This window comes from Podarcis bocagei (assembly GCF_964188305.1).
Source record: "Podarcis bocagei genome assembly, chromosome: 5".
Classification (NCBI taxonomy): Eukaryota; Metazoa; Chordata; class Lepidosauria; order Squamata; family Lacertidae; genus Podarcis; species Podarcis bocagei.
In genome coordinates, this window is record NC_138129.1 from 83,214,084 (window position 1) to 83,240,710 (window position 26,627).

The window sequence follows — 26,627 nt, forward strand, 5'->3', positions numbered from 1 at the left end:
CTCCTGCCATAGCCGCACGTCACCTCTCCAGCCGGGAGAGGGTCGCGGGGGGCTGCTTTAGCCCCGTGCGCGTGCTCTCCCGGCTGGAGAGGTAACACGGGGCTGTAGAGGTTCCTGCCATAGCCGCGTGTCACCTCTCCAGTCGGGAGAGGGTCGCGGGGCTATGGCGTCTTCGCTCCATAGGACGCACACACATTTCCCCTTCATTTTTGAAGGGGGAAAAGTGCGTCCTATAGAGCGAAAAATACGGTAAATAGGTACCGCTCCAGCGGGAAGGTAAACTGCTCTGGTTCGCCAGAAGCAGCTTAGTCATGCTGGCCACATGACCCGGAAGCTGTACACCGGCCAATAAAGCGAGATGAGCACCGCAACCCCAGTCGGCCACGACTGGACCTAATGGTCAGGGGTCCCTTTGCCTTTAACTTACCCACTGATGGTAAATTTTGTTTAACTTCCCTCTTTTGTAACATCCTCAAGCTTCATTTAAGCTGTGTAAGTTTTTGTTTTTTAAAGTGTATTGTCTTTAATATAGTAAAAGTTTTAAAGAGGTTCGTTACAGAACAGTTGCAGAACAGTATGTGCACCTACCGTTCTCCATTAATCTGTGTTGTCTTTTGTTGAGTTTTCAGGGATTTGTTTTACTGGATTATTATATAGTCCACCAAAACTGAGCACCTTTTTAAAGGGAGAACAGTGACACCCACAGGAGATAGACCAGCCAAGATTTTAGGTACAGTAATCCTGTAATGCACTGGTTTTTCCAACTGGTGGATTGGGAGAGTTTCAGCCTGATCTAAGTGGGGTCACAACAGCAGCATGCAAACATATGTTAAATGATGAAGAAAAGTTCATGTTCAGCTCCTGTTAATGATCTTTTTGTCAGGGAGGTGCATGCCTTTGCCAGGGTATGCTCCTACTGCCTTGATGCAAATATCTGTTTTGTCTTGGAAGGTTAAGTACCCTGAGACTTAAGCTGCATACACACTTAACTGTTGAAAGTGTGAAACCATATATCTGAATAAGGTATTATGCATACTTGCTTACAACTTGCTGCTTTCCATCCACAAAGGTGGGTATGGTTAGGTGATATACACTGGAAATCCCTCCCTTTGATAGGGTTTCCTATGCTTTTTCTATACACACCTATTATCTCCCACAGGAACATGAGTACCTGTGCGTGTAGGTTATAACTGTTGTTGTAATTTGTACATTAATATTATTGGACAAGTTCAGATTTTTCAGACAATCAGAAAAAAGCAGGAACTGTCAGTTAAAAGTATTGCTATTTTTCTAGGAAAAAAGGTGCGGGAACTCATCATAAACACCTCCCTCGTTCTTTTAGAATGGCCCTTGCCCACTTTGAAATAGGCGTAAGACCTCTGGAATATGTGGGTATTTTCCTCCCTGCCTGAAGCAAAGCCACTCAAGCACACCCATTGAGTTGGCAATCTAGAAAGCCCTGGAAGAGGAGTAGCCACATGTATAAGGCTAATTGAAATAATTAAGATCAGGAGCAATATTTTTAAATTTGTCCTATTCCTTGTTTTAGAACAGCGTCCATAGTGCAATGTATAATAATTAGACATCTTTGAGAATAGAAATGCCAAAATAATTTCTCATTTCTCTATCAGGTGTCAAAGTCTTTATTGAGTTTAAAGCACGTATACATTTCTATGGTAACCTCAACTTTTTATGATAGTTAAAAAGGTCTTGCTACAGTGCACATAATTTATTATTAAGAACCAAATCTTAACTGTACTTCAAATAAATAACCTAAATATTCAAGAATTTAATTTAAAACCATAACTGTACAATATGAAAATATAAACAATACATAAAACATAATACTCTAAAGATATTTAGAAATAAATTTGTAATTCTGTATTATATAGACAGTGCAAGAAATTAAAAAAAAATATCAAATAAGCCTCTGAACTGGGAAATCATTTACTTTTACATTATCATGCAGACATAGCATTTCAAGCCATGCTGTTGCCTTTAATATGGTACTCTACATGCACACACAGGAGAAACAGCATGTGCAGCCAGAGGTTGCTTTGAAGACTTCATCATAGTCATTTGCACAGTTACAATAGCAAGCTACTTCTCCGCTTCATATATATTAAAATCTTCAGCAATACAATCAGTTCTGATAGAAACTTCAGAGAAATCCCTAGCTGCATACAGTTTTCTCCCATGTGTGCATGAGGGTTTGAGGAATCGTGGCTGTAGTTATTAAAATTACTCTTACCAACCATATCCAACTGCATGCTTTCTTTCCTACGGTACCTTACAAAGAGGTATTTTGTTGCATTCAAAAGTTTTAACATCTCTTCAGCAAACCAATAGGCTTTTTCCCCACCTAAAGCTTAGGAGTGTAGAACATCCAATCAAAACAATCTCAGTTAAAAACCAACATATTATACCTAATGGACTGTGATCAAGAGTCAGCCACTACCTAACCACCTTTCAAGTTCACAATTATAGATACTAAAATCAAAATATGAAATTTTGATGCAAAACAAATTTGACCACTAGTTAAGATGTGATGTAAGCAACGGTGTAAAATACAGCATAACTAGTTGTTGTTTTAAAAAAATCTATTTTGTGTGGACCTAGCGATATTTCATGTGAACTTGAGTTAATTATGAATCAGTTTTTATTCCTGTAGAAAATAAAACAGTCATAGAGGCAAAGACCAGAGAATGCAATAAACACTAAACTGTAAACACATAATTAGTCTTTTGGAGTGCACACTGACATTGCAAGAGCTTGTTCAACAGACTTCGGCAACAAGACTACGATAGGTCACAGCAGCATGAGATCACATGGAAAGCACTGAACAATAATACTATCACACACCAACACCTCCTAGCAATCAGGTAACTGAAGGGAAACATCTCTTCTCCATGAGATGCTTTCCTGATCAAATGCTGCTCTTTTTAATGCCTAATTTAATGTTCCAATAGTCTTAAATGTGTGTGCTTTATCTGTAGGCTTAAAAACTACTCTTTAGCCATTATAGGTCCAGAGTTTTACAGTTCTGTCTGCAGAAGATGACAAGAAGGAAAGATCTTGTGTATGCCATCTGCACTGAATCACTTTGTCTTTATGCTCCCCTACCACCATGGTTGGGAGCTGCTTGGTAAGGTCCCCTGTGAAAAAGAAATAGAATCATTATTGTTTACCTGAACTTTTTACAGAATCACCATTCACTTCACTTGATTGCATTTGCAACTTTTACATCACATCCCGATAACTCAGTAACTCATTAAGGTCAGTTCATATGCTGCCAAGGGGTAGTGAAAGAAGCAGCACAGATGATTTGTTCTTCTTTCCCCATTTCTACCTTTACAGCACAAGGCTATATATGTCTACTGAATTGAGGGGAGCTTAAAGGTAAAGGTACCCCTGCCCGAAGGCCAGTCGTGTCCGACTCTAGGGTTGTGCGCCCATCTCACTCTATAGGGCGGGGGCCAGCGCTGTCCGGAGACACTTCCAGGTCACGTGGCCAGAGTGACGAAGCTGCTCTGGTGAGCCGGCACCAGAGCAGCACACGGAAACGCCGTTTACCTTCCCACTAGAAAGCGGTACCTATTTATCTATTTGCACTCTATGGGTGCTTTCGAACTGCTAGGTGGGCAGGAGCTGGGACCGAAAGACAGGAGCTCACCCAGTAATTCAGCATAATTCCAATGTGTAAAGAACTTGCAGGCCTCAATAGCAACAACCACCTTGCGCTTCAGAAGCCCTCTGAGGCGAACAGATCTTACTCACAAATCCCACTTCATACTTTCTAGAAGTAGTAAAGTTTGAAGCAGCAGCTACCCACTGTATTTCTTTCTCTGCCATCTGGTAATCCATGAAATTGTCTAGAAAAATGAAAACTCCCCGTTGTTTCATTGCTGATTTAGCAGTTAAATTACCTTGCAAGTCTGTCACTTTTATTTTCATATCATAAGAACCCGTGAGAAGGTAATGAGCCCCAGGGGAAAAGCGGACAGAACGGACATCACTGGAATGAGGATGGTAACTCTGCACCATTCGCCCTCCACGAATATCATACAGCATGCAGCTGGAATCCTCCTGGCCTGTAGCTAGAAGACGACCACTAGGATCTACAGCTACTGATGCCACAGCACTGCCTGCAAGGAGAAATCCCATAAATGAAATCAGTACCATTTCTCTAGATAAGGTGTGTGTTGTTCACAATAAAGATTTTTTAAAGAAGTCTTTATAAAATATAGATCAGAATAAAGGTAGATGCATTTCCAGGCATCTGATACAATTCAGCATAGGGACCAGGGGAGATGTAACTGAGCCAAAGCATGTGCTATTGAGATAATCATTATTCTTCCCCTGCCTTTGCATGCCTGCCTTTTCTTCCATTTCCCTATGTTTATTATAGGTTGTAAGTCCCTTGGGGCTGGGGCCTTCCATACCTGTTCCTTGGCGGCGGGGGGGGGGGGAAGAGACCACATGTACATAGATGATATGATATGATATTAATAAATCTTTTTAACTGTACTATCACTTAATTGTTTACTTGTACTGTCATTTAAATTTAGATAAATATGGCAGATATGGTTGTTTATCCTTGCAGATCTGCTATAAATGTACTTTTAACTAACAGCAAACACTGGTTAATGTTTCAAACAGTGGCGTAGCGTGGGGGGTGCCAGGGGTGCCGGGCGCAACATTTGGGGGGGCGCGTTTGGCTGGCCCTCCTCGAGGAAGCAGGAACCCCACTGTCCTCGGACCTCCTCCGAAGGCTGGCGGTGGGGCGGAGAGACCTTCTCCCCGCACCAGCCTTCGGAAGGCTGCTCCGAAGCCTGGCGGTGGGGCGGAGAGACCTTCTCCCCGCGCCAGCCTTTGGAAGGCTGCTCCGAAGCCTGGCGGTGGGGCGGAGAGACCTTCTCCCCGCGCCAGCCTTCGGATGGCTGCTCCGAAGCCTGGCGGTGGGGCGGAGAGACCTTCTCCCCGCGCCAGCCTTCGGATGGCTGCTCCGAAGCCTGGCGGTGGGGCGGAGAGACCTTCTCCCTGCGCCAGCCTTCAGAAGGCTGTCCTGAAGACTTGTGGTGGGAGCAGTGGCGTAGCGTGGGGGGTGCAGGGGGGGCCTGCCGCACCTGGCGCAACATCTGGGGGGGGGCGCGGAAGAGACTCGAGTACTAAAATCCACGGGTTAGGGGGCGCAAATTACTTGCCTTGCCCCGGGTGGTGAGAACCCACGCTACGCCACTGGTTTCAAACAAGTTCTTCTGTATGCTAAAAAACAATCTTCCATACCAGTATGAGACAGGAAATGGACCTAACCCTTGGCTCCTTAAAAACTGGCAATCATTGCCTTTATTTTCCTGATAAAAGGCATCAGATAAATTTTAGAAGGATTGCTAGCCTTTGCACTTACTCATTTTAAAATCTGATGTCCTTCTCTTCATCCAAAGACAATAGCGTGGGTTGCAACAATACATGAAGCAGTCAATAGTTTAAAAAAATTAAATCAGCAACATAGTAAATTAATGTGAAAGTTTTATAGAGGGCATTCCCCTACACCAAAAGAGTCTGATTGAAAAAGAAGGTTTGCAGCTGGCCCCTAAAGCTGAAAAGTGGCACAGCCACACCTCCAGGAGTTAGTGCTTTCTATATCCAGGGTCCTATTACTGAAATGGGCCCTTGTACCTTGTGAACAGAAGTTAATTTATGTGAATTTGTTTCCAAATATTTATGCACAGAACTCGCTATTTTCCAAGCAGCAACTCTACTGGCCAACCATGGCAAGGATTTTTTCTTGGCTTCATCATCAGTAACCTTACCAGTTCCATGAAAAGTTGTTCCAACAACGCGAACACAACTAGGTACTCTGAGATCCCAGAATCGTACGGTCTTGTCTTGGGAGCCAGACGCTATCATCCATCCACTCCATGTATAAAGTGCTAAAATGTGACCTGCATGTAAGGAATTTTGATTTGTATTAATTATTAATAGAAATATTGATATTATTACATTGATGATAAAAATTATGGATATACTAGCTAGGAATGCACGTTTGTCAGCAAAATGCACTTTTGTCATACAAGTAAGAGAAATGACACGTTCTACATGTAACAAGGGTAGTTTTGCCAAAATTTGCGAATTTACACAGTAAAGTATACAATGTGGTACATTTTAAACTTTATTAAAATGGTTCATTAATCCAGCAACACACACTGTTTGTTGTTAGTAAAACTGATTGAGACCAAAGGCTACCAAAGCTTGACCAGAAACGTACCAGTATGACCACTCAAAGCATGGAGGCCTTGCCCTCGCTGGCAGTCTGTTGTATAAATATTGCAGTCCCCAGCTCCAGCGCTTATTAAAATGGCACCACCACTTTCGGGACCTTCCATAAAAGCTAGATCCCTAATGGTTCCATCATGCATGCTGAATTCCAAATCTGGCCCTAAAACAGATGGAGAACAGAGTGAACAATTATCACACACAGAGAAAATTAGGAGTTTTATAACCATTCAGGACACTACTTAATGTTAAAACACAGCAATGTTTGAGTCTAACCAAACTGTTTACAAAAAAACAAAACTCTCAATCCCACACACAGAAAAATTGTGCCAGTCTGGTATCGGGTTGAAACGTACCGCACTACAGAATTACTGCCTTCATGTACGTAGATGGCACAGTATATAACAATAGTTATACATTTATACAATGGTTTACATTTATACTACTACAACTGGTCTGGTTTTTATTATAAAAAAATCTTCCAAAGATTTAAAGCTAAGGTTCTTAATTTTTTTTTTAAGCTTTCTTACGATACGATAATCTTTATTGTCAATGTCCCATACAGAACAATGAAATTGAAAATCTACATCATATATTCTGAAACCAACAAGCCTGCTATCCCAGCTATCTCAGCCTGGTTAGCCCGCTAAAAACTCTGATACCCCATAATTAAATACATAAATACAAATATTCTCCCATAGAGACCTTACACTGTGTTTAAAACCAAAATCGCATTTGAATAGAAACTGTTTCTCAGGTGGCTAGTCCTAGTCGTTATAACCCTGTACCTTCTTCCAGAAGGCAGAAGCTGAAAGAGATCATTTCCGGGGTGCGCACTATCCTGCACTATCTCTGCAGCTTTCTTATGGCACCTGGAAGCATAGATTTGATCCAAGGTGGGAAGAGTGCACCCAATTAATTCTCTCCGCAGTCTTTACAACCCTGGACAGCATTGCTTTTTCCCTGACCATGCAGCTCCCAAACCACACACAGAGACCATAAGTTAAGAACAACAACCCAAGATGGTGGCGCGTGCAGACGCTGCGGCTGACAGCTCCTTGGAGAGGAGTCGGGGTTTGTTAGGACAAATTATTTATAGCCGATATGAAAGCTTTCTCATCCCCTAAACAATGCAAGAAATTATATGCTCTTAAGTGTATAAAAAGTCAATTGTTACAAGCAATTGTAACAACAGTTTGTACTTACCTGTTGCATTGCAGGTGTCTGCATTGAATGGTAGCACTTTAACATATTTGTCATTGGAACCAGTTGCCAGCAATTGTCCACAGGGACTCCAGGCCACACAATAGATTGATCCTTTGTGATGTTTGTTCCTTTTGAAACGTACCACGGGCTGCTTAGGAGTGTTACTATCACTAGGGGGGGGGCAAATGAAAGTGAGATGATTTTGTGCTTTTGCATGTCTGGACAGGATCTGTAACAAAAGGCTAATAATTCTACTCTTTTGGGAGGATAGAGTAATTAGCAAATATTTTAAAATGACATAACTGCATTTAAAATTATTTATCGTTTCTTTTGTATTAAAAATATGAACTATGGAAAGGGTCCCTCTTCTAAAGTGATGCACTTTTAAGGAGAGTGTGTTTTTCTTGAGCATGCAAAAAAGCCCACCTTCAAAAGGCTTATATTAATTGTTTTAATGAGCTGTAAAGTGCTTTTTAAAAAATGGTTCAGAACACAGCTGCCCAGCTCTTACTGGAACCTTCTGTAGCAAGGCAGATGCTCTGCCATTGAGCTAAGGTCCTTCTCCAACCTTTAGAAACCCTTTAAATTAATAGAAATACATTTTAAATTAAACACACAATAAACAAATGGCCTGGTGGGAACAAGATAACTTCTGCCCAATACCACTGTCCTTGTCCAATATGGGATCCCAACACTCTGTTCTTAAGAGAACCTGAGAGATCTAATTATCAATCTCTAATCACTAATCTAGTTTTGCCTTTAGCAGAATGTAGGGAAATCCATACTTTTTAAACTTGTAAAATCATTTTCCTCACCAATGCACCTGCCTACCAGAAGTTCAGCTGAGACAACAGAATTTAATTAATTAAATCAGAATTTAATTAAAACACAGCAGACTGCTTCTGGCACTACCGCAGCTAAAGCCAAGCCACTTTGTTTTCAGATTACAGGAGTCTCCTTCAGATGTGCACATTCAACATTAACTGAACAAAGGGGATCCCAGCTGCATCCCCATTTGCCAAAGCAGGGTGCAGGCTAGGATCCAGTTCCTGATAGGTGGTGGGGGCTTCTGCCCCCCTGCCCACCTATCAGGAAGGGCACGGCAGTTCCAGTTCCCACACTGGGGCTCCAGTGAAGCCTCTGCTGTCCTGCAACGCCGCCGCACCAAGAGGGGTGAGCAGACTTTCAGAACATTTAGGAAGCATGACAAACATTGGAAGGCAGCTACAGGAGACTTGCAAGACTATTGGTCTCTTCAGATTTTGACCATTGCATTAATGGAAAAGTTAACAAGGTAATAACAATAAGCAAAAACAAACCGACAAGGGGGGCATGGGAATGAGTGCGCAAACACCACCCCCTGACCCTTCATGAGTACAGAAGGTTCTCTACTTCAGTCACCTTCCAACACACAGAAGATGATAAGGATATTGAGGATGGAGCTAGCACATTCAACCCCTACAGTTCCCCACAACAATACGTTTTTGTTACTACTGAATGTGCATGCCTGAAAAGCCAGAATACCACAACTTCCACTTTGCCAAAGAGAATTAGCCACTTCTAATATAGCACTTTAAGCATTGTAAAGGCAAAAAATCAATGGAAAACGAAAGACTTCAAGTAATCTTGGAAAAGAGGAAACCAGATTTCATGATTTTCAGATACAGTCACATAACAATTTCCATTTCTACTGTAGTTTTTCATGTGCAAAAATCTTGTATCTTGGAAATTGCAAGACTGCTTTAAAGTTCTTAGTTAAAAAGGTAACAGAAATAATAATCTGCCTGCCATTATTTTTCTTCTCTATCTTAATTTAACCATTATTTATTAAAGATGCAGGAAAACAGCTGATTAACAATCATTACTTACACACAAAAGTAGAAACTGTAAAAGCAGTGGAATCATGTAAATATTTGGCTACTGGACAGTTTAAATAAAAGCAAGATGCTAATAAGGCAACTGAAAACTAATACAACCAAGAAGCTTTTAGTGATAGCAGATTTTTTTAATAAAAAAGGTCATGCTGCAGAAGCTGTAAAGTGAGGCTGTTGTAATGAAGAGTAAAAGCAGAGGAGTACAAAATATGGAGAAAGTGGTATACTCAAGTAGTTATGGAGCAGGCACATAATACAAAGCCAAAAGAAACAAAGCCAAATGATCTGGCAACTCCAAAGTGTTTGTAAGAGGAAATACTGTAAATTTACTAGTTACTTTGTTGTCATCTTTACAGAGGAAGACTGCGAAGATCTGCCTAAGTCAAATACCAGTTTTCGAGGAACAGCAGAGGAGGAGCTAAACAGCATATAAGCAAACAAGTTATAAATGGACTAAACACACACACAAAATATTCTGTAAGAGTAACATATTTATGGCTTTTTAAATTTCACAAGGTGAAGGCTGGCTTGTAATGGGTCACATTTAAAACAGCAGCAGCACTACACTCGGCAACATTTTTTAATGCAAACAGCCAACTCACTGAACAAACATCCCATCCTACTACAGCGTTTGCTACCGACATTTGCTCCCATTTGCCATGCTTGCAGCCACACAAGTCCACAGAGGTGAGAAAGCTAAGCATGATATATGGAGGAGTTCAAACTATTGTTTTTTGTTTTACTCAGATGTTTGAGCAAAAGTGAAATGGGTCCAAAAACGATTTCAAGTAATTTCACCAATTTCAGTAAAACGGCTTGCCGAGCTCACTAATATTAGAACTTGCTACTGGTCACCTGTGCATAGTAATTGATATTACTATGAGCTACAGTGAACCTCACAAAAATCCTGTAAATAATAAAGTAACTTCTATTTGGCATTTATTTTTTGTTTGTTTGTTTGTTTGCTAACCATAGTTGGACAGTCAAGAAGTTCACCTTAACGGTAGTTATTCAGGTAGGAATTTGCTGAAATTCCTTTTTTAAGACTTCCGTTTCTGCTTGTTCTGTTTCCTATACATCAGAATATTTAAGATTGCCACTGGCAGCCTCCATTTTTCTATGTACATAAAAATGTAAGGTTGTTATCGTGTAGCCCCCATTGAAGGATATGTAATCATCACAATCCTGAACTTACAAGAGAGGGGAGCAAAGAGATGGCAGATTTAAACAACAGCAGAGATTTGAATAAAACATGTTTGGAGGTACACAGAAGAGCTGTGAGGGAACAGACGTTGATCTGAAGGAGCTGGGGTGTGTGTGTAAGGTGTAAAGATTTATTTAGCTGGGTTGGCGAGCAACAAGAGCAGGGACAGCAGCCCCAAGTTCATACATAAAAAGTTGGGCAGGGAGAAAACTTTATTTTCACTACATATAAGCTTTCACTTCAATATCAACAGCAAAACATATGGTAACTTCTCAGCAACGGCACAACAGTAACTGGCTTCCAGTTTAGCATTGGTTCTAAAATGATCTTGAGAACAGTGTGAATGTTTTGTCTGCCTTAAATTTCCTAACCATGCTTATAAAAATGCAATGAGGATAATGGGGCAAAAATTGTGTCACTTATAATGCCAATGTTTCAGATTGCTTTCCAAAAATGAAGTTATAGAATACTGATATTCTATTAATTGTAAGAGAGTTTTACATTTTTCAGAGTAACCCTATTCGTACGAAATACCTAGACTAATATTTTTGTAGCCCTCAGTGGGTAAAGTTCCACAATAATCAATGACATGTTAAAAAATAACGAATGGAGAAAATGAGGGTCAGAAAAGCAGAGCAGAAATGGATACAAATGTCAGACATAACTGATGAGAGACAGATTAACAATCAATAATTACTCCTACCTTGATTCCTGGAGTTCTGGATAGGCACATACTCTTAAAGTTTTAGAATTTGAGCCAACAGCATAAAGAGTGCCACTTGGATGAAAAGCCACAGCTCTGACAGCTTGTGTATCTTCTAGGGTATTGACACAAATGAATTGCTTTTTTGATTTGTCATCCTGTTGTGTCAAAAGTTACAATACAAGTGACTATTTCTCCATAGTTCTTTACAACTAGAATGCCATACATGATATTATTCTACTATTAGGAAAAGGTTGCATATCAACTCAACATAAGAAATATGAAAGCAACACCTGGTTTGGGCAATAGTTCAGGGATTCATAAACCGTAATTTGTGAAACTGTGAGAAAGGGTCAGTGTTGAAAGCCAAAACTTAAACTCTCTACTGTTGTCCAAGTATTTCCCACGTCTCCTACACATTATGATATAATGCCACCCCTAACAATTTTGATGCATGGGGAACACAATACATTTAGAATTCTGGATGTAAAAACTAAGGGTAAATTTTCACATTCACTGGGGTGGAGTCTATTTAAATGAGATATTTGGTTGGTGTGCTTCTAAACACACTGCAATGCTTGTAGTGTGCCACTAGGTAATACTATACTACACTATATGCAGGTTTTGATACTGGAACGTGTGTGAAAACACACTCATTTAAAAGGTTAGGTACTACAAAACATATTTTTAATATAGCTTAGTTTCCTTTTATTAGTTATGTGAATAAAAAGAGTAATTTTCCTCAGCCTTCTGGGACAAATGAAGCCTTATGGAAAGGGTACCTAGCATGAGTCTTAAATATGGGATTGTCATTTTTTGAGATATTCCACAGTCATATCTGTTCTTCATGTCCAAGTGATTGGCAGTAAGACTATGACTATATTTTGGGGTACTCCACCATTGCACTGTACAGTTTCTTATTGTTTACCTGTCATTTTTTACATTTTGAAAAAAACAACAATAAAACTTTTTTTTTAGGATTGAGCCTTTTCATTGTAATGCAAGATGCTCTTAAGTCCTACCTCATCACCACTTGTTCTTGTTAAATTCCCTGGAGAATCTTCATGTTGTGCTGGAATGGCACCATGCTCTGGTAATCTGTTTTGATACACAAAATTTAAATTCAAATTTAAATGCAACTTTCCCTGTTATTTACACCCATGTCACCTTCCTCTGCTTCCCCGTCCCCTTGCTTTCTTGGTGCTGCCCTCCAGTCTTCTCCTTTCCCTTCTTATTCTAAATCAAGCAACAAATGTAAATATATGCCGTATTTTTCGCCCTATAGGGCGCACTGGCCATAGGGCGCATCTAGGGTTTTTTTGGGGGGGGGATAAAGAATTTTTTTTATTCCCCCCCGCCTAGGCGCTCCGAAGGCTTGCGGATAGCTTCCTGAAGCCTGGAGAGCGAGAGGGGTCGGTGCGCACTGACCCCTCTCACTCTCCAGGCTTCAGCGAAAGCCTGCATTCGCTCCATAGGACGCACACACATTTCCCCTTCATTTTTGGAGGGGAAAAAGTGTGTCCTATAGAGCGAAAAATACGGTAATTGTCTGTTGCTGGTTATTCAGCAATAAACTGACATCTTCAAATTCTAGAATAATTATTGAAGATATTTTTATGTGCTGCCATAATTGAAGGACATTATTGAGGAATGCCCTATGAAGAGAGTTTGTCCATGTGGAGGTAATCTGCCTGAATACTTGCCCACTACTTACTGGTTTGCCCAAGCTACGAGGGCTTAAAAGCAGCCGTGTTCATATAATTAAATTGTTTAAGTATTTGACTAACTTTGGGGGGGGGGGCAGGTTCCCCTGGACCTCTGGAAAAGTGGCCTGTTTTGCTTTTAAAGTAGCAATTTTAAGGAGAAAAGTTTGCAGGGTTGATGAGTTAAATTCTTCAGGGTAGCAAACTCTTATCTGACGGATAACTGTGTAATGTATTTTATTCTGTTTTATGTATTTTATCTTTAGTAATAGCTTCAGGTAGACTAAATAATTAATGCTTTTTTGTACTGGTCATCAACAAAGTTCTCTGAGCAGTTCATAAAAGTTATGAACCAACTATGTAAGAAAATATCAATGCAACGCTCACAAAACCATTAGAAATGCAGTATAAAACAGCTACACACTAAAACAGTATAATTAAAAAGATCCCCACCTGGCACCAAAGACCACAATGCAAACACCAGACAAACTTCTCTGTTGAAGGCACCAATGCAGCACAACTCAAAAAGTCCTTCCTCCCCACTTCTCCCCATCTGATGGGCACACCTGGAGATTGCTAGGTCTTCAGTCCTTTAGGTAGCCTAGCCCCGAGCTATTTAGGTCTTTAAAAAGTTAACAACAGCACCTTGAATGGGGTCCAGAAATACAGTGGATGCCAGTGCAGATGACAGAGCCCAGTCTACTGAATATGGCAAGTTAGAACTGTTGTGGGCCCCAATGGACGATTATGTAACTATGTGATTTTTAACCCTGCCTGACGGAACAGTCCAGGGAGGGAAAAGTATACACAGAAAGAGGTTTTTGTGGGGGTTTGTGTGTGTTTATTATTTGGGGGAACAGACAGGTTAGGAGTTAATTGCATGACGGAAAAAAGCCCGTTAAATTAAAGGAGGGGTAAATAAAAACAAATTAAGCCAAAGTGGTCGATATCAGGGCAGAGAGTTGAAAAGGAGAAAGAGGAGTGGCTGCTGAAGGGAGAGAGCAAGGCTGACAGAAAGGTATACTGACCACTAATAGACTTTGAGAAGAGGCTCTGCAAACTGCTTCTTCAGGCAGGAGAGAAAAAACAGAGAGAGACACCTGCCTCCCATAATTCTATGTTCTCCTGCTTCATCGCCAGATGAGATCATACCCAACCAATGAATGGATTCCAACCAGCACAAATAGACTGAAAACACTCCAGAAAATGAATGTTCGCTTGTTCCTTGTATGTTTACTTGTAAAAAAATTATACAAATTTGGGATGGGTGGTATCCATTACTCCTGTTGGTGCAAGAGATTTGGGCTAGCAGAAATGAACTTTCCCCTCCTCTCTTCAGCAACTCCCTGTGTGCAGCCTCCAGATCAGCTTCAGGGAAGATTTTGGTGGTGCGAATGAGGGGGAGAGGAAACTCCACTGCTGCTGCTCTGGATACAGTCAAAAGTATTCTACCAAATGACTGAGCAAGGCACAATATGTTGCGAGGGTGGCACATCAAATTGATCTGCATATTATTAATCTTAGTTCAGAAGTAGCACTGACATGCACAAGAGTGTTCCAAGTACTTACATTTTATTTCCATGGACAGGTGATTCTTCAAGAGAGGGTATCTGATTAGTGGACCCATGTTTCTGAGGTGTGCTTGTACTGAACTGTACATTAGCATTTGCTGTTCTCTGACTAGAATCTGGAGGGATGGATACGGTTCCTTTGCTGCCACTGCAATGCTGGTTTAGTGTTTGCACATCATTTCCCAGATTGTCAATTCCCATATTTAACTCCCCCAATTTCTGAACAGACCTGCAGGATAACATTAAAAAAACATAAATGAAGAGCTATGAATGTAATGTTGTCACCAATATGGTATTTGGTTAATAAGACTTAAGAAAGGCATCAAATCAATACAAAAAGAACGTCATCACATCCTATCAGCAGATGCTGTGGAATTTACTGTGAAATCATTTTATAACAAAATTATACTGAAAATTATAATCAGATTTGAAAATATTCTTTTTAGCGACTGTCAGCATTTATTTCAAAGTAAATTCCATTGACTCTAGAGTAAGGCTAAGATTGTAGTCTTTGCTATCATGGCCTGAAAACCACAAAGATATCATAGCCAACCTGTTAAGAAACTGCTCTGTAAGATTTTGCTGTGCATCTGAACCATCCTCCTGGTTTACCCCTCCTTCTAATAACATTTGCTGATATAGTTGTCGCTGTTGCTCCTTCTGTTCTAAGTGCTGCTGGTATCGTAATCGCTGTCGGTAATATTCCTGAAATTGGTCTGTTGAATCACGAAGCTAAACAAGATTTGACATAAATAAAAGCTTAGACATCATCATTCTCATTACAGTTCTTTATCACCACGCCAATAAAATTTTACATTACCAGAGGCAGGAAAAGCAATGGCTCTTTACTTAAGTGTAACACAGCATTAAACATTTGGTGGTGTATGCTCATTCTGTCTTTTACCTCACCTGGAAAACATGAAGACACGCCTGTAAACTTACTGAAAGTGGTTTTTTTAAAAAACAACAACATAACATAAAGGCTTGGAAAATCATGAACAAAATTCTAGAATGCATAATTTGATTTTAAATGGAAATCTCTCATGACTAGACAACAAAGGAAACACATTTCTACATTTGCTGCTGCCACAAATTTTGTGTTCACTTGCCAGCTCAAAAATTTTGGTCAAGGCAATCAAGTTTTAAAATTTATTGCTTCGTAAAGGTAGATACTGAATGGAGTGGGAAGAAACATTTTGCAAGCATGTTACAAGGAAAACTGCAACCTCACCAAGCATACCAAGAACATATGTTGTCCTATATACTTTCCCAAATTAATGGCAGGTCTGCTTATATGCCACAGTCACAACTTTTATCTCATTTTGTACTGCGAGCAGGCAAGCTTCAACAAACAGGCATGAAGTCCTAATGCACGGGTAGGCAAACTAAGGCCCGGGAGCCTGATCCGGCCCAATCGCCTTCTAAATCTGGCCCATGGACGGTCCAGGAATCAGCGTGTTTTTACATGAGTAGAATGTGTCCTTTTATTTAAAATGTATCTCTGGGTTATTTGTGGCGCCTGCCTGATGTTTTTACATGAGTAGAATGTGTGCTTTTATTTAAAATGCACCTCTGGGTTATCTGTGGGGCATAGGAATTCATTCATCCCCCCCTTCAAAATATAGTCTGGCTCCCCCACAAGGTCTGAGGCCCCCTGCTGGAAAGGTTTTATGACCCCTGTCCTAATGCCAAGTAGTTCCAAAACAGAACTAGCTTTGGAGCATGGAGGCAAATTGCATGCTTTGCCTGGTTCTGTGGCTCCCTGCTCCCCATTGGTTGGCTGGCTTTAAAAAGAAGACCGAAGTGGAAGACATCCCTCCTGTGCTGTGCTGTGCCACATCTCAGCCCTCATAAAAGAGCAGGAATTTTTAAAATAGCAGTACCGAGTTTCTAAAGAAGAGCTGTTTTCTGGATTTCAGTGGAGGACTGAACTTCTGTAGAAGTTTTATCACAATGGACTGGATCAAGAATTATAGGTTTCTTAATTCTTCCTACACCATGACTGCAGCTCCTGAAAAGCTACTCCTGACTATGGTGGACCCTCTGGAACAGTGTGAGGAAGAGCTCAAGGGTCATTTCAGCAGAAGGGATAAAATTGGCTAAAGCAGCAGATGCACCTTTGTGAGTAGAGATTTTCATTGATCCCCTTCTCACTGTAACCCCTCCCCAACCCTCATGGGATACTTTGGAACAGATGCACAGGCCTGAAATGACAAGGAGTGGATTGCAAAGAATTATTCTCCCCTTGATCCTATCCATTGTGTTATAAATTGTAGGAATGGTTTCCCCCATAATGACACTTTCTTCTATATACCCTGGAGAGCGTGCGTAAGCAAAAACATCAAAACATCCACACAAAATAATTTTTTTAAAAAGAAAAAAAGAAAATATTGAATAAAAATAAATTAAAAATAATAATCATAATAAAAACATCCACACAAATCTACTTCTAAATACTGGGACTGCATGCCACGAAATAAAATTGCTGCATAAATATATTTGGGACCCCACAAACCCCTTTTTACGTTTATATGGCAATCAGTAGAGTATCTTACAGAGGGACACATTCACACACTTTTTAGATGAATCAAGAATTAAGTATGCAGAATGCACAGCAAGCCTGCTTGCTACAGAAAAGCAAGCTTCAAAAAAATCACGTTGCACAGGAGTTCCCATTACAGTACTCATTGCATATGAGCTGCCGAAGAGAACACTACAGTATGCATTTTGTTATTACCAATCGAAGCAGGAAAATTCAAAGGCCCTTTATTAGGTGGAAGCAAAAATATTCCATTACCTCATTTTTTTCTTGCTTGGCTGGTCCTTGATTCTGTGTTCCATTTGCTGGCTCTTTTTCTGGAACTGAGTTCTGGCACACAGTCTCACTGCCTGACAAAGGCTGGGGATCCATTGGCGTGTCACATCTTTCATGGATACAGAGACCAGGAAAAAGCGTTTAAAGTTTTATTTTATGTTAAAACATTTTGCAAATACATCTTATATATACAGATACTCATGATTTAAATACATGCTAACCATTTCCCAAACTTAGGCCAGAAAAAAATATTTCCACAACTATGATAGCAACATTTCCCTCCATGCTCACAGTCCTTCGCTGGTCTCACAGAACAGCTGGGTGACACAGAAAGTGACATATCTAAAATGTTTTAACATTCCAGACTTTAAAAAGTAAAAGTATGGGGGGGGGGGTAGGAACTGAGCTTTACTATCTCTCAAGACAACAACTGGCAAAATGTGTTCCCCTGAAAATAGCAGAGGGAATTCCCATAGCAAACTAAGGGAAGCAATATCTCTCAAGATAAACAATCTAGTGCAGGAGCAAATGTTATTGTGAGAGGTCCAGAGGGTACTAAAAGAAAGTAAGGCTTGTCCATACTTCCACTTGTCCTGATGCTTTCTCCCTGAAAACCCACTCTACCAATTAATCAGAGCAAAAGTCATTCAGTTTACACATGGATTTATGTTCGCTCCGATTCAGCAGTAAAGAATCGATTTTCATGGGGAAAGCGGTGGGGGGAAGCAGAAAACTAATCAGACCTATGCTTTCTAGGTGTGGGACAAGCAAAGTGTGGGTGAGCACTAAGTGAAGTGTCCCACCAGGGCTAGAAAAGTGATGTGAAGATCCTTTAAGACAAAAGAAGTGTCAGCAACAGGAGAAGACCCATCGAGGCACAACATATAGATTACCAATAATGCTGATGCACTCTATTTTTAAGTGGACCACAAAAGTCCCAGCTAGATTCTAACATGCCTACAGAAAATTTGGCAAAGATCGTTTAAGAGACTCAGCCATCTGTTCAGTAGCGTCAGCATGTGGCAGCCCTGGTTTTAACACTATTAAAAACACAAATAAATATATCATAAAACAGAACAAAACAGCCTCAGGAAGTTTTGGCAGCACCTAAATAACAAACAGTTTCATCTTAGAAGTGTGCGTGCACATGAAAGCTTATACAGTGGTACCTTGGGTTACAGATGCTTCAGGTTACAGACTCCGCTAACCCAAAAAAATACCTTAGGTTAAGAACTTTGCTTCAGGATGAGAACAGAAATCGTGCTGCAGCGACACAGCGGGCCCCATTAGCTAAAGTGGTACTTCAGGTTAAGAACAGTTTCAGTTTGAGAACAGACCTCCAGAACGAATTAAGTTCTTAACCTGATGTACCACTGTACCCAGAACAAATTTAGTTGGTCTCTAAAGTGCTACTGGAGAATTTTTTAATTTTTTTCGACTGTGTCAGACCAACACAGCTACCTACCTGAATCTAGTATATCTTAGTCTATCTACTTTCCTCCTTTCATGACCTAGGCCTCCATGACTCCGCCTTTAGCCAATTCTCTTCTGACCTAACCATTCACTCCACATGAAAGAGTTCTTCCTCTGCTTTTCTCTGGTATCCTCAGGAATATAGTCTCATCCCTTCTATATTACCTCTCTATGACCTCATCCTACCCCATGTATGTCAATACTATTTATACACCAATAAAACCAAAATAAACACTCATCAGCATTCAGCTAGGTAGCTGTGTTGGTCTGACACAGTTGAAATATATAAAAAAACAGAGAAAGAGAAACAGCCATATCCACTTTTTGACACATCCTCTGCTGGTTTGAAGCCCAGAGTTGTCTGAAGATGAATGCAGACTTTAGACCAGAAAAAGGTTAGCCACCCCTGCGTTAGAAGTTAACACAAATGTGTAAGAAAATGGAGACCTTAATGCATTATATTGCACAGCAGGTTCAAGAACCAGTTTCTTATTGTAACTAAGGTCTAATCTATACTGGTGGGTTATAACGTTATAAATGCATTATATAAATGTGACACCAGGAGGCGCTGTATAGCAGTCAATCAAGAACTGCATTGAGAGCTATACAACTTTTTCTTTTCTTAGCGTTTTTTTAGATCAGTGTAGATCCAGCCTTAGTGTGGTAAAGGGCAACTTACCGCTCAGGTGACTCTTCGTAAATACTGTGGCAATCTGTATTCTCTAACATTAGACTTCGAGTAAGATTCTGTACTCCTGGGTAATGGAAGTTAGCGAAGGAATGAGACATGGGAGATGTTTTTGTCCCAAGATCTGTGATGCGTTTTTCATTAATTGTCAATCCACAGGAGAGTCCATCCAAAGCAGGGTTCAAGGAACGTGTCATGTAAGCATCAGCAGACTGAGGTCTCCTCATGGGTGAGGATGGGTAAGGAGAAAGTTTACTGATGAGGGGAGTCAAAAGGTCAGCATAGGCGGCTTTTGTAGGTTTTAGGAGTTTATCAACATGAATATTCAGCATCTTTTGTTCAAAAGCACAAGAAAAAATAGTAGAGGGCAGATTCTGAAGCCATGACAACAAACTAAGGTCCAAGTCATCGCACCCATTACCACATAAAAGGTCAATGCCGAGCAACACTTCACTCTCCGTAATTTCTTCTCCTGTTGCTTTACTCTGACAAAACTCCACACAACATTCATACAATAGCCCCTTCATCACAAGCTGAAACAAACGATTGTTGCTTGCTTTAAAGCCAGCCTCACTTAGTTTTCTATCAGCAGGAATGAACTCAGCTACCATGACGCAAGCCTCTTCAAAACAGTGAACTCGTGCGGTGCTTGGGTTCCAGTCTTTGAATTCTGCATGGTTGGTCAGACGAGGCAATGTGAGAAGTAAACACAGTTTGCTATAGTCGTCTTTAGAAGGACAATATTCTTCCAGAGCATGTAGGCACTGTACAGCCTCTTTCATTGTAAATTCCAACTGAAAAAAGAGAGTACCCCTATTTAAGGCTAAAATAATGTTTTTTTATCATACATAGCTGCATAAAGATACAGGCAGATAAATTACTTTGCTATTCACCTATTAATAATCAATTGCAGTTTTATGAGTGTCATCTTTCCCCGCATATGAAAATACAACTTCAACTTGTGTGACCAATAAAATGCTGTTCAACCGAACATTTTTCTATGATATCTAGTGCTGGCACAATTTGTTTTCTAGATAGTTTCCTAGGTCAAGTTTCAGACATCTTGGTATAACTGCCGTTTCTTTAAACATTGATTAAGGTTTGATACTTAGGTCACTTTTTTCCCTACTCCAACTTGCATTCAGCATCAGATTTATCCACCTTGACACCTTAATTTTACAAGGCACAGTTCAGCCCCACGATAATGGGTTGTGAATCACTGTAACAAGTGATCTTCAGTTTTTACTTTCTACACAGATATCCTTGCATTATAGTTCTTAAAACAAAAATGTATGACTTGAAAATGAACTTTAAGAAAGACTTGATTGCCTTCTAAAAAGCAGAATACATTTGTATTTTATAAGTTTAACTAGAGTGCTGTGATTAGATCACAAGGCTTACATGTTGAGGCTCATCTTCTGCAGACATTGCATTGTTTACACATAAGGCTTCTAGAAACTTCTGCTGCAGTATGATATAGCGAAACCTATGCACAAGAAAACAGAAATAAAACTGATGTAACAGTGTAAATTAATGTGAACTTCGGTACAAAATTATAGCAGTTAACTGGGACTGCTGTTCCTGAAATTTTGGAAGATCATGTTCTAACACAGGGTTGGGGAAGGTTTAAGCATGCATGGGTTTCAATTTGGTCCACAAGGCTGTTGTTGTTGTTGTTGTTAATTTATATACCGCCCTATTCCTGGAGGTCTCAGGGCAGTTCACAGAACAAAATCAAAATATGAAACCACAAAATAAATAATCAAAATAAAAACAACAGCCCAATAACCCCCCTCCCAAAAAACCCCCACATTTTAAAAGGGCATAGGATATTAATCAAATCAACCAAAGACCTGGTTAAAAAGGAATGGTTTTGCCTAGCGCCTAAAGGTGTATAATGGAGGTGCCAGGCGAACTTCCCTGGGGAGAGCATTCCACAGACAGGGAGCCACTGCAGAGAAGGCCCCTTGTCATGTTGTCACCCTCCGGACCTCTTGGAGAGGAGACACACAAAGAAGGGCCTCAGAAGATGATCTCAGGGGTCCGGATATGTTCATAATGAAAGAGGCAGTCCTTGAGATACTGTGGTCCTGAGCCATTTAAGGATTTATAGGTCAAAAGCAGCACTTTGAATTGGGCCCGGAAACTAATTGGCAGCCAGCGCAGTCGGACCAGGATCAGTATAATATGCTCAAACTGTCTTGCTCCGGTGAGCAACGCGGCCGCTGAATTCTGCACTAGCTGAAGTTTCTGAACCGTCTTCAGAGGCAGCCCTACATATAATGCATTGCAGTAATCTAACCTTGAGGTTACCAGAGTATAGACAATAGTAGTTAGGCTATCCTTGTCCAGATAGGGGTGTAGCTGGGCCACCAGCTGAAGTTGATGGAAGGCACTCTGGGCCAGAGGCCACCTGAGCCTTGAGCGACAGCAAAGAATCCAGGAGTACCCCTGGAGCTATGAACCTGCTGCTTCAGAGGAAGTGTAACCCCATCAAGAGCAGGCGATCTCCCACCCATCCGGTCTAGGGAACCAACCACTAACAGTGCCTCAGTCTTATCTGGATTGAGTTTCAGTTTGTTGGCTCTCATCCAGTCCATTACCGAGGCAAGACACTGGTCCAGCACTTCCACTGCCTCACCTGCAGATGTAAAGGAGAAATAGAGCTGAGTGTCATCAGCATACTGCTGACAACCTACTCAGAACCTCTGGATAACCCCACCCAGGGGTTTCATGTAGATGTTAAACAATGTGGGGATAGGATTGAGCCCTGTGGAACCCTACATTGAAGATTTCACAGGGCTGAAAAGCATTCCCCAAGCAACACCCCCCGGGAAAGACCATCCAAGTAGGAATGGAACCACCGCAAAGTGGTGCCACCCACCCCTAGTTCGGACAGTCACTCCAGAAGGATACCGTAGTCAATGGTATTGAAAGTTGCTGAGAGGTCGAGAAGAATTAACAGGGACATGTTTCCCATGTCTCTTTCTCGACAGAGGTCATCATACAGGGCGACCAAAGCAGTTTCTGTGCCAAAACCAGGCCTAAACCCCGATTGAAATGGAGAAATGGATCCAGAAAATCAGTTTCTTCCAAAAAGCGCCTGGATCTGGTTTGCGACCACTCACTCCAGAACCTTGCTCAGGAAAGGGAAATTAGCAACTGGCTGGCAGTTAGGTTTTCCAAATCCAGGGAAGGTTTCTAAAGGAGTGGTTTTACCACTGCCTCCTTCAAATAGGCAGGGAACACCTCCTCTTGTAAAGAGGAACTGATCGCATCCCTGGCCCAGCCAGCTGTTCCCTCCCTGCTGCTTTTTATCAGCCAAGAGGGGCAAAGCTCTAGAGCGCAAGTGGTTGCCTTGACTGATCCGAGCACCTTGTTCACATCCTCGAACCTTACCAACTGAAACTCATCCAACACAACAGGACTAGACTGTGCTCTGGACACCCCATGAGATTCATCTGCTATAACAGCAGAGTCAAGATCTGGGTGGATGCAAGCGATTTTATCCTCAAAATGCTTTGCAAACAAGTCACAGAGAGCTGCTGTTGAATCTATCACCTCCTTTGGGGCAGCCTGTAAAAGGCCCCATACAACCTGGAAAAGCTCTACTGGGCAACATAATGAGGATGCAATGGAGGCAGCAAAATATGCCTTCTTTGCTACCTTCACTGCCACTAGGTAGGCTCGATAATGAGCCCTTACCAGTGTTCGGTTGCATTCATTCGTATCTTTCCTCCACTTGTGTTCAAGCCATCTCCCAGCTTGTTTCCTCGCCCTAAGATCTGGAGTATACCAGGGGGCCAAATGGGCTCCACGAAGTGGGAGAGGGCACTCAGGGGTGATCCTGTCAATAGCCCAAGCCATTTGGGTGTTCCAGAGGTTGGACAGGGCTTTGACAGGGACACCAGTCATCTCAGCCGGAAAACCTCCCAGAGCTGTTTGGAATCCCACTGGATCCATCAGCCTCTGAGGGTGGACCTTCCTAATAGGTCCCCTGCCCCTGCAGAGGGGAAAAGGTGCTGACAGCCTAAACCTCAACAGGAAGTGATCTGACCATGACAAGGGACTGATGTCAATAACCCCCACCTTCAAATACCCTGTTCCTGCCCAGTTGAGAAAACAAAGTCCAGAGTGTGGCCTCCCATGTGCCTTGGGCCAGTGACATGTTGGGACAGCCCCATGTTTCCCTCAAGTCAAGTCTTCCTTCATATGTGACAACAGGCATATGGCAGGCAGAGGTGTGGCTGGATTGGTTGTGTAACAGAGTTCTCCATGGGGAGCTTGATGACATAGCCAATCCCTGCAGAAAGCAGAGTTGAATCCACAGCCCATCAGCTGAATTCAAGCCTGCCAGATCAGCTGTGCAACTCAGTTCCCCATGGGGAGGGGAGCTTGGCTGCACAGCTGATGCCTGCAGAAAACAGGGCTGAAGCCTGTACTCAGTGAATCTGAAGCTGAGTATACAGCTAACAAAGCCCCTTGTGCTACTGTTCCCCAGCACCTAACAACCAGCTGGCTGTTGGAAGCCTAGGAAGCACTGAGCAACAGACTTTGACAGGTGGGTGAACCAAGCCAGCTGTCAATCATCATGGCATTAGGTGAATTGACAAGTGGGTTCTCCTGCTCACCTGTCAAAGTTGGCCCATGCGGGTAGGGACAAATAAGGATCTAGCCCACTGCACCAAAAAGGTTCTCTAATCATTGTTCTTTTGTTATCCCAAATCCTAACTATGAGAGCTTATCCAAACACTGCTATTTTGTTTCTACTTGTGTAATGGAATTCTGTGAGAGCTGTGATGAAAATGTGTTATTCTTATAGAGTTAATTGAGAAAAGCTTGTAAGGAACAATGCAATGCAGATATAGACACTGCAACAGTTCTGAAACTGTATGATGGCTGAGTGCATGTTTAATTGTTGTGTTGCATAAATGGGATTGCCATGGTATTGAAAAATTACTATAAATTTACCTTTTCTTATCAAATTTGTCCATGCACTCCAAAGGTTGGATGAACTGAAGAACCTCATCCCACTGACCATCAAGGATCAACTGTCTTTTAAGAGAGAGAGAGAGAGAGAGAGAGAGAGAGAGAGAGAGAGAGAGATCTATTGAATTCTGCTGGACTTTCAATTTAGTTTTTAAGCTAACCAAAACATCCCTTCCCTCAACTACAGCCAATGTCAATGCTTTACAAAGTCAATGCTTTACAAAGTAGTTAAGAAGATTAGTTACTAATTTAAATAGAAAAAGGTAAAACCTTTTTACAGGAAGTCAGAAAATTGTCACCCTCCTCTTTCTGTTAGCAGAGGTGTCCGTTGGATCAAAGGACTGAAAGTCACAACCGGATGCAAAATAATTTGTATTGCCTTGTGCTGAACAGTATTATCTGGTAAAAGTTAGGTGGCTCAAAAATGTAAACTGACAATAATCTAATAATGTATTTATGCATGTTTCAGATACTTATAGGTATAGCATTACACTTGGCATGTCTTGCAGCCAAGTGCTTAAAAGGGGTTATGGATAAATTTTATTCAGTACACATACAGAAATGGATAACAAGTCAGTCAAGATACTGTAAAGTCCAAGATGGATCAAAGCATTTTAAAGGCATGGACGTGAGTTTAAACAACAGCAACAAAAATGTGAGCTTTGTTTAAACAGTATCCTTAATACTATGATAATTATTTTTACCTTAAGAAAAGCATATCATCTGAGAACAGTCCATTAATTACTCCACTTTCTTTCTCCAGAGCCAACATACTGATATGAAGTTTTCTTGAATTCAAAAAATCCAGTATTAGCTTGACTATTTCAGCTTCTTTTACATTCACTGTCTCTTCTGCCGTCATTGTGAAAGACTGGAAAGAAGAAGAAAAAGCTACATATAAAATTGGGATTGACCTGCATTTTGTTAGCAAACAGACATCGTCAAATGCATTTTTTTCTTTGTTTACATGAAACATGCTACAGCTTGGTAGTACGCTTAACCACTAAAGTTCATGCAGCTCAATGTAGCATCACTAATAATTTGGCCCAATTGTACAGCTAGCAGTTCAGCTTCATACAGAGGGCTACGAATATCAAGGGCAGATTATGTTTTACTTAACTATGTTTCAGTTTACAAGCGTTTAGTAGCATAAAGAACATTTGAACAACAGCTCCTTTAGAAAAAAACTCAATATGCGTTAAAGCAGAATATCTGGCTATTCAGAAAGTGTACATTTTGTTGGTTACATTGGGGGGGTGGGTGGGACCCCATAACAGTAATCTACTTTAGAATTATTAATATTATTAAGCAAAAATAATTGTTAATTTTACCATGAATTATCAGCATGATTGAATAACGTAACAATCTTGCAAACTGCTACCTGCATTTTATCAAAGTGCCTTGCGTGCTATGGAGTATTTCTGCCTACATTTTTGTTTTAGCAAATTAATATTTAAGATCCAGGCAAAAACATTACTTAATATAGACTTCATGTGATTTGGCCTTTCCTATCGTATGCTCCAAATCAAATCCAAAGATCAAGTAAATGTGCACTATCAATAATACCATCTGTGCATTATGCACTAACAAAATGAAACAAAAAAGAGAAAGGGGAGATTTTCAGTGGCTGCTGCAACATTCATTTTCTTTTGAATATTATTTTATGATAAACTATGTACAAGACTTTTTCTGTTTAAGTTCCTGCAGAAGGTTAAAGGAAAGAGTAAAAATCATTGTATTTATTCGTTTTTTTAGATTTGTAGCTGCTTCTCAGTTACTTGTCTCAAGAATGGAATACAGATTGAAATCTTACACTGAGTAATACAAAATGACCATTTCGACCACACATCTCCTTACCACTTGACAGGATATAAACTAGTATGCCAAGTATTAATATGCATACTGTTTTCATTTACCATTTGCTTAATGAACTGTTTGTATCTGCCAACTGTATATGAATCTGTATTTGAAACTTAGTCATTTGTGTTCTAACAGTAAGGTTTCAAATCTCTTATTTAAAATTCTGTTTGAATAAATGTTTCACAAGTCCCTCTGCCCAGCACTTGATACAGTCCTAAACCTCTGTATATATAGAAATTTTGAACTGGTTTCTTGCTGTTTTTCC

At 40.8% G+C, this 26,627-nt stretch overlaps 1 protein-coding gene and 1 long non-coding RNA gene across 4 annotated transcripts in view; one reads left to right on the top strand and one right to left on the bottom strand.

Annotated features, from left to right (window-relative positions):
• Window positions 1-1,612: 1,612 nt before the first annotated feature.
• The window catches only part of WDR47 (WD repeat domain 47), a 37,699-nt gene continuing 12,684 nt past the window's right edge, over window positions 1,613-26,627 (bottom strand). The window contains exons 2-16 of one of the 3 annotated variants that reach the window (XM_081194363.1): window positions 25,207-25,373; window positions 24,485-24,568; window positions 20,915-20,999; window positions 19,505-20,307; window positions 17,335-17,461; window positions 15,091-15,269; window positions 14,536-14,766; window positions 12,286-12,361; window positions 11,264-11,421; window positions 9,694-9,774; window positions 7,483-7,652; window positions 6,269-6,439; window positions 5,814-5,945; window positions 3,927-4,145; window positions 1,613-3,155 (exon numbers count right to left, since the gene is read on the bottom strand). In XM_081194363.1, coding sequence (XP_081050489.1) covers window positions 3,013-3,155; window positions 3,927-4,145; window positions 5,814-5,945; window positions 6,269-6,439; window positions 7,483-7,652; window positions 9,694-9,774; window positions 11,264-11,421; window positions 12,286-12,361; window positions 14,536-14,766; window positions 15,091-15,269; window positions 17,335-17,461; window positions 19,505-20,307; window positions 20,915-20,999; window positions 24,485-24,568; window positions 25,207-25,364 — 2,817 coding nt within the window. In that variant the 5' untranslated portion in view covers window positions 25,365-25,373 and the 3' untranslated portion in view covers window positions 1,613-3,012. Of the gene's footprint in view, window positions 3,156-3,926; window positions 4,146-5,813; window positions 5,946-6,268; window positions 6,440-7,482; window positions 7,653-9,693; window positions 9,775-11,263; window positions 11,422-12,285; window positions 12,362-14,535; window positions 14,767-15,090; window positions 15,270-17,334; window positions 17,462-19,504; window positions 20,308-20,914; window positions 21,000-22,116; window positions 22,155-24,484; window positions 24,569-25,206; window positions 25,374-26,627 lie in introns of those variants that run through there. The other 2 variants (XM_081194365.1, XM_081194364.1) reach the window with 2 other exon arrangements.
• On the top strand, window positions 4,063-10,298 carry LOC308587142. The gene is made up of 3 exons (XR_014008212.1): window positions 4,063-4,195; window positions 5,733-5,951; window positions 9,713-10,298. It is a non-coding gene; the product is annotated as an uncharacterized lncRNA (long non-coding RNA).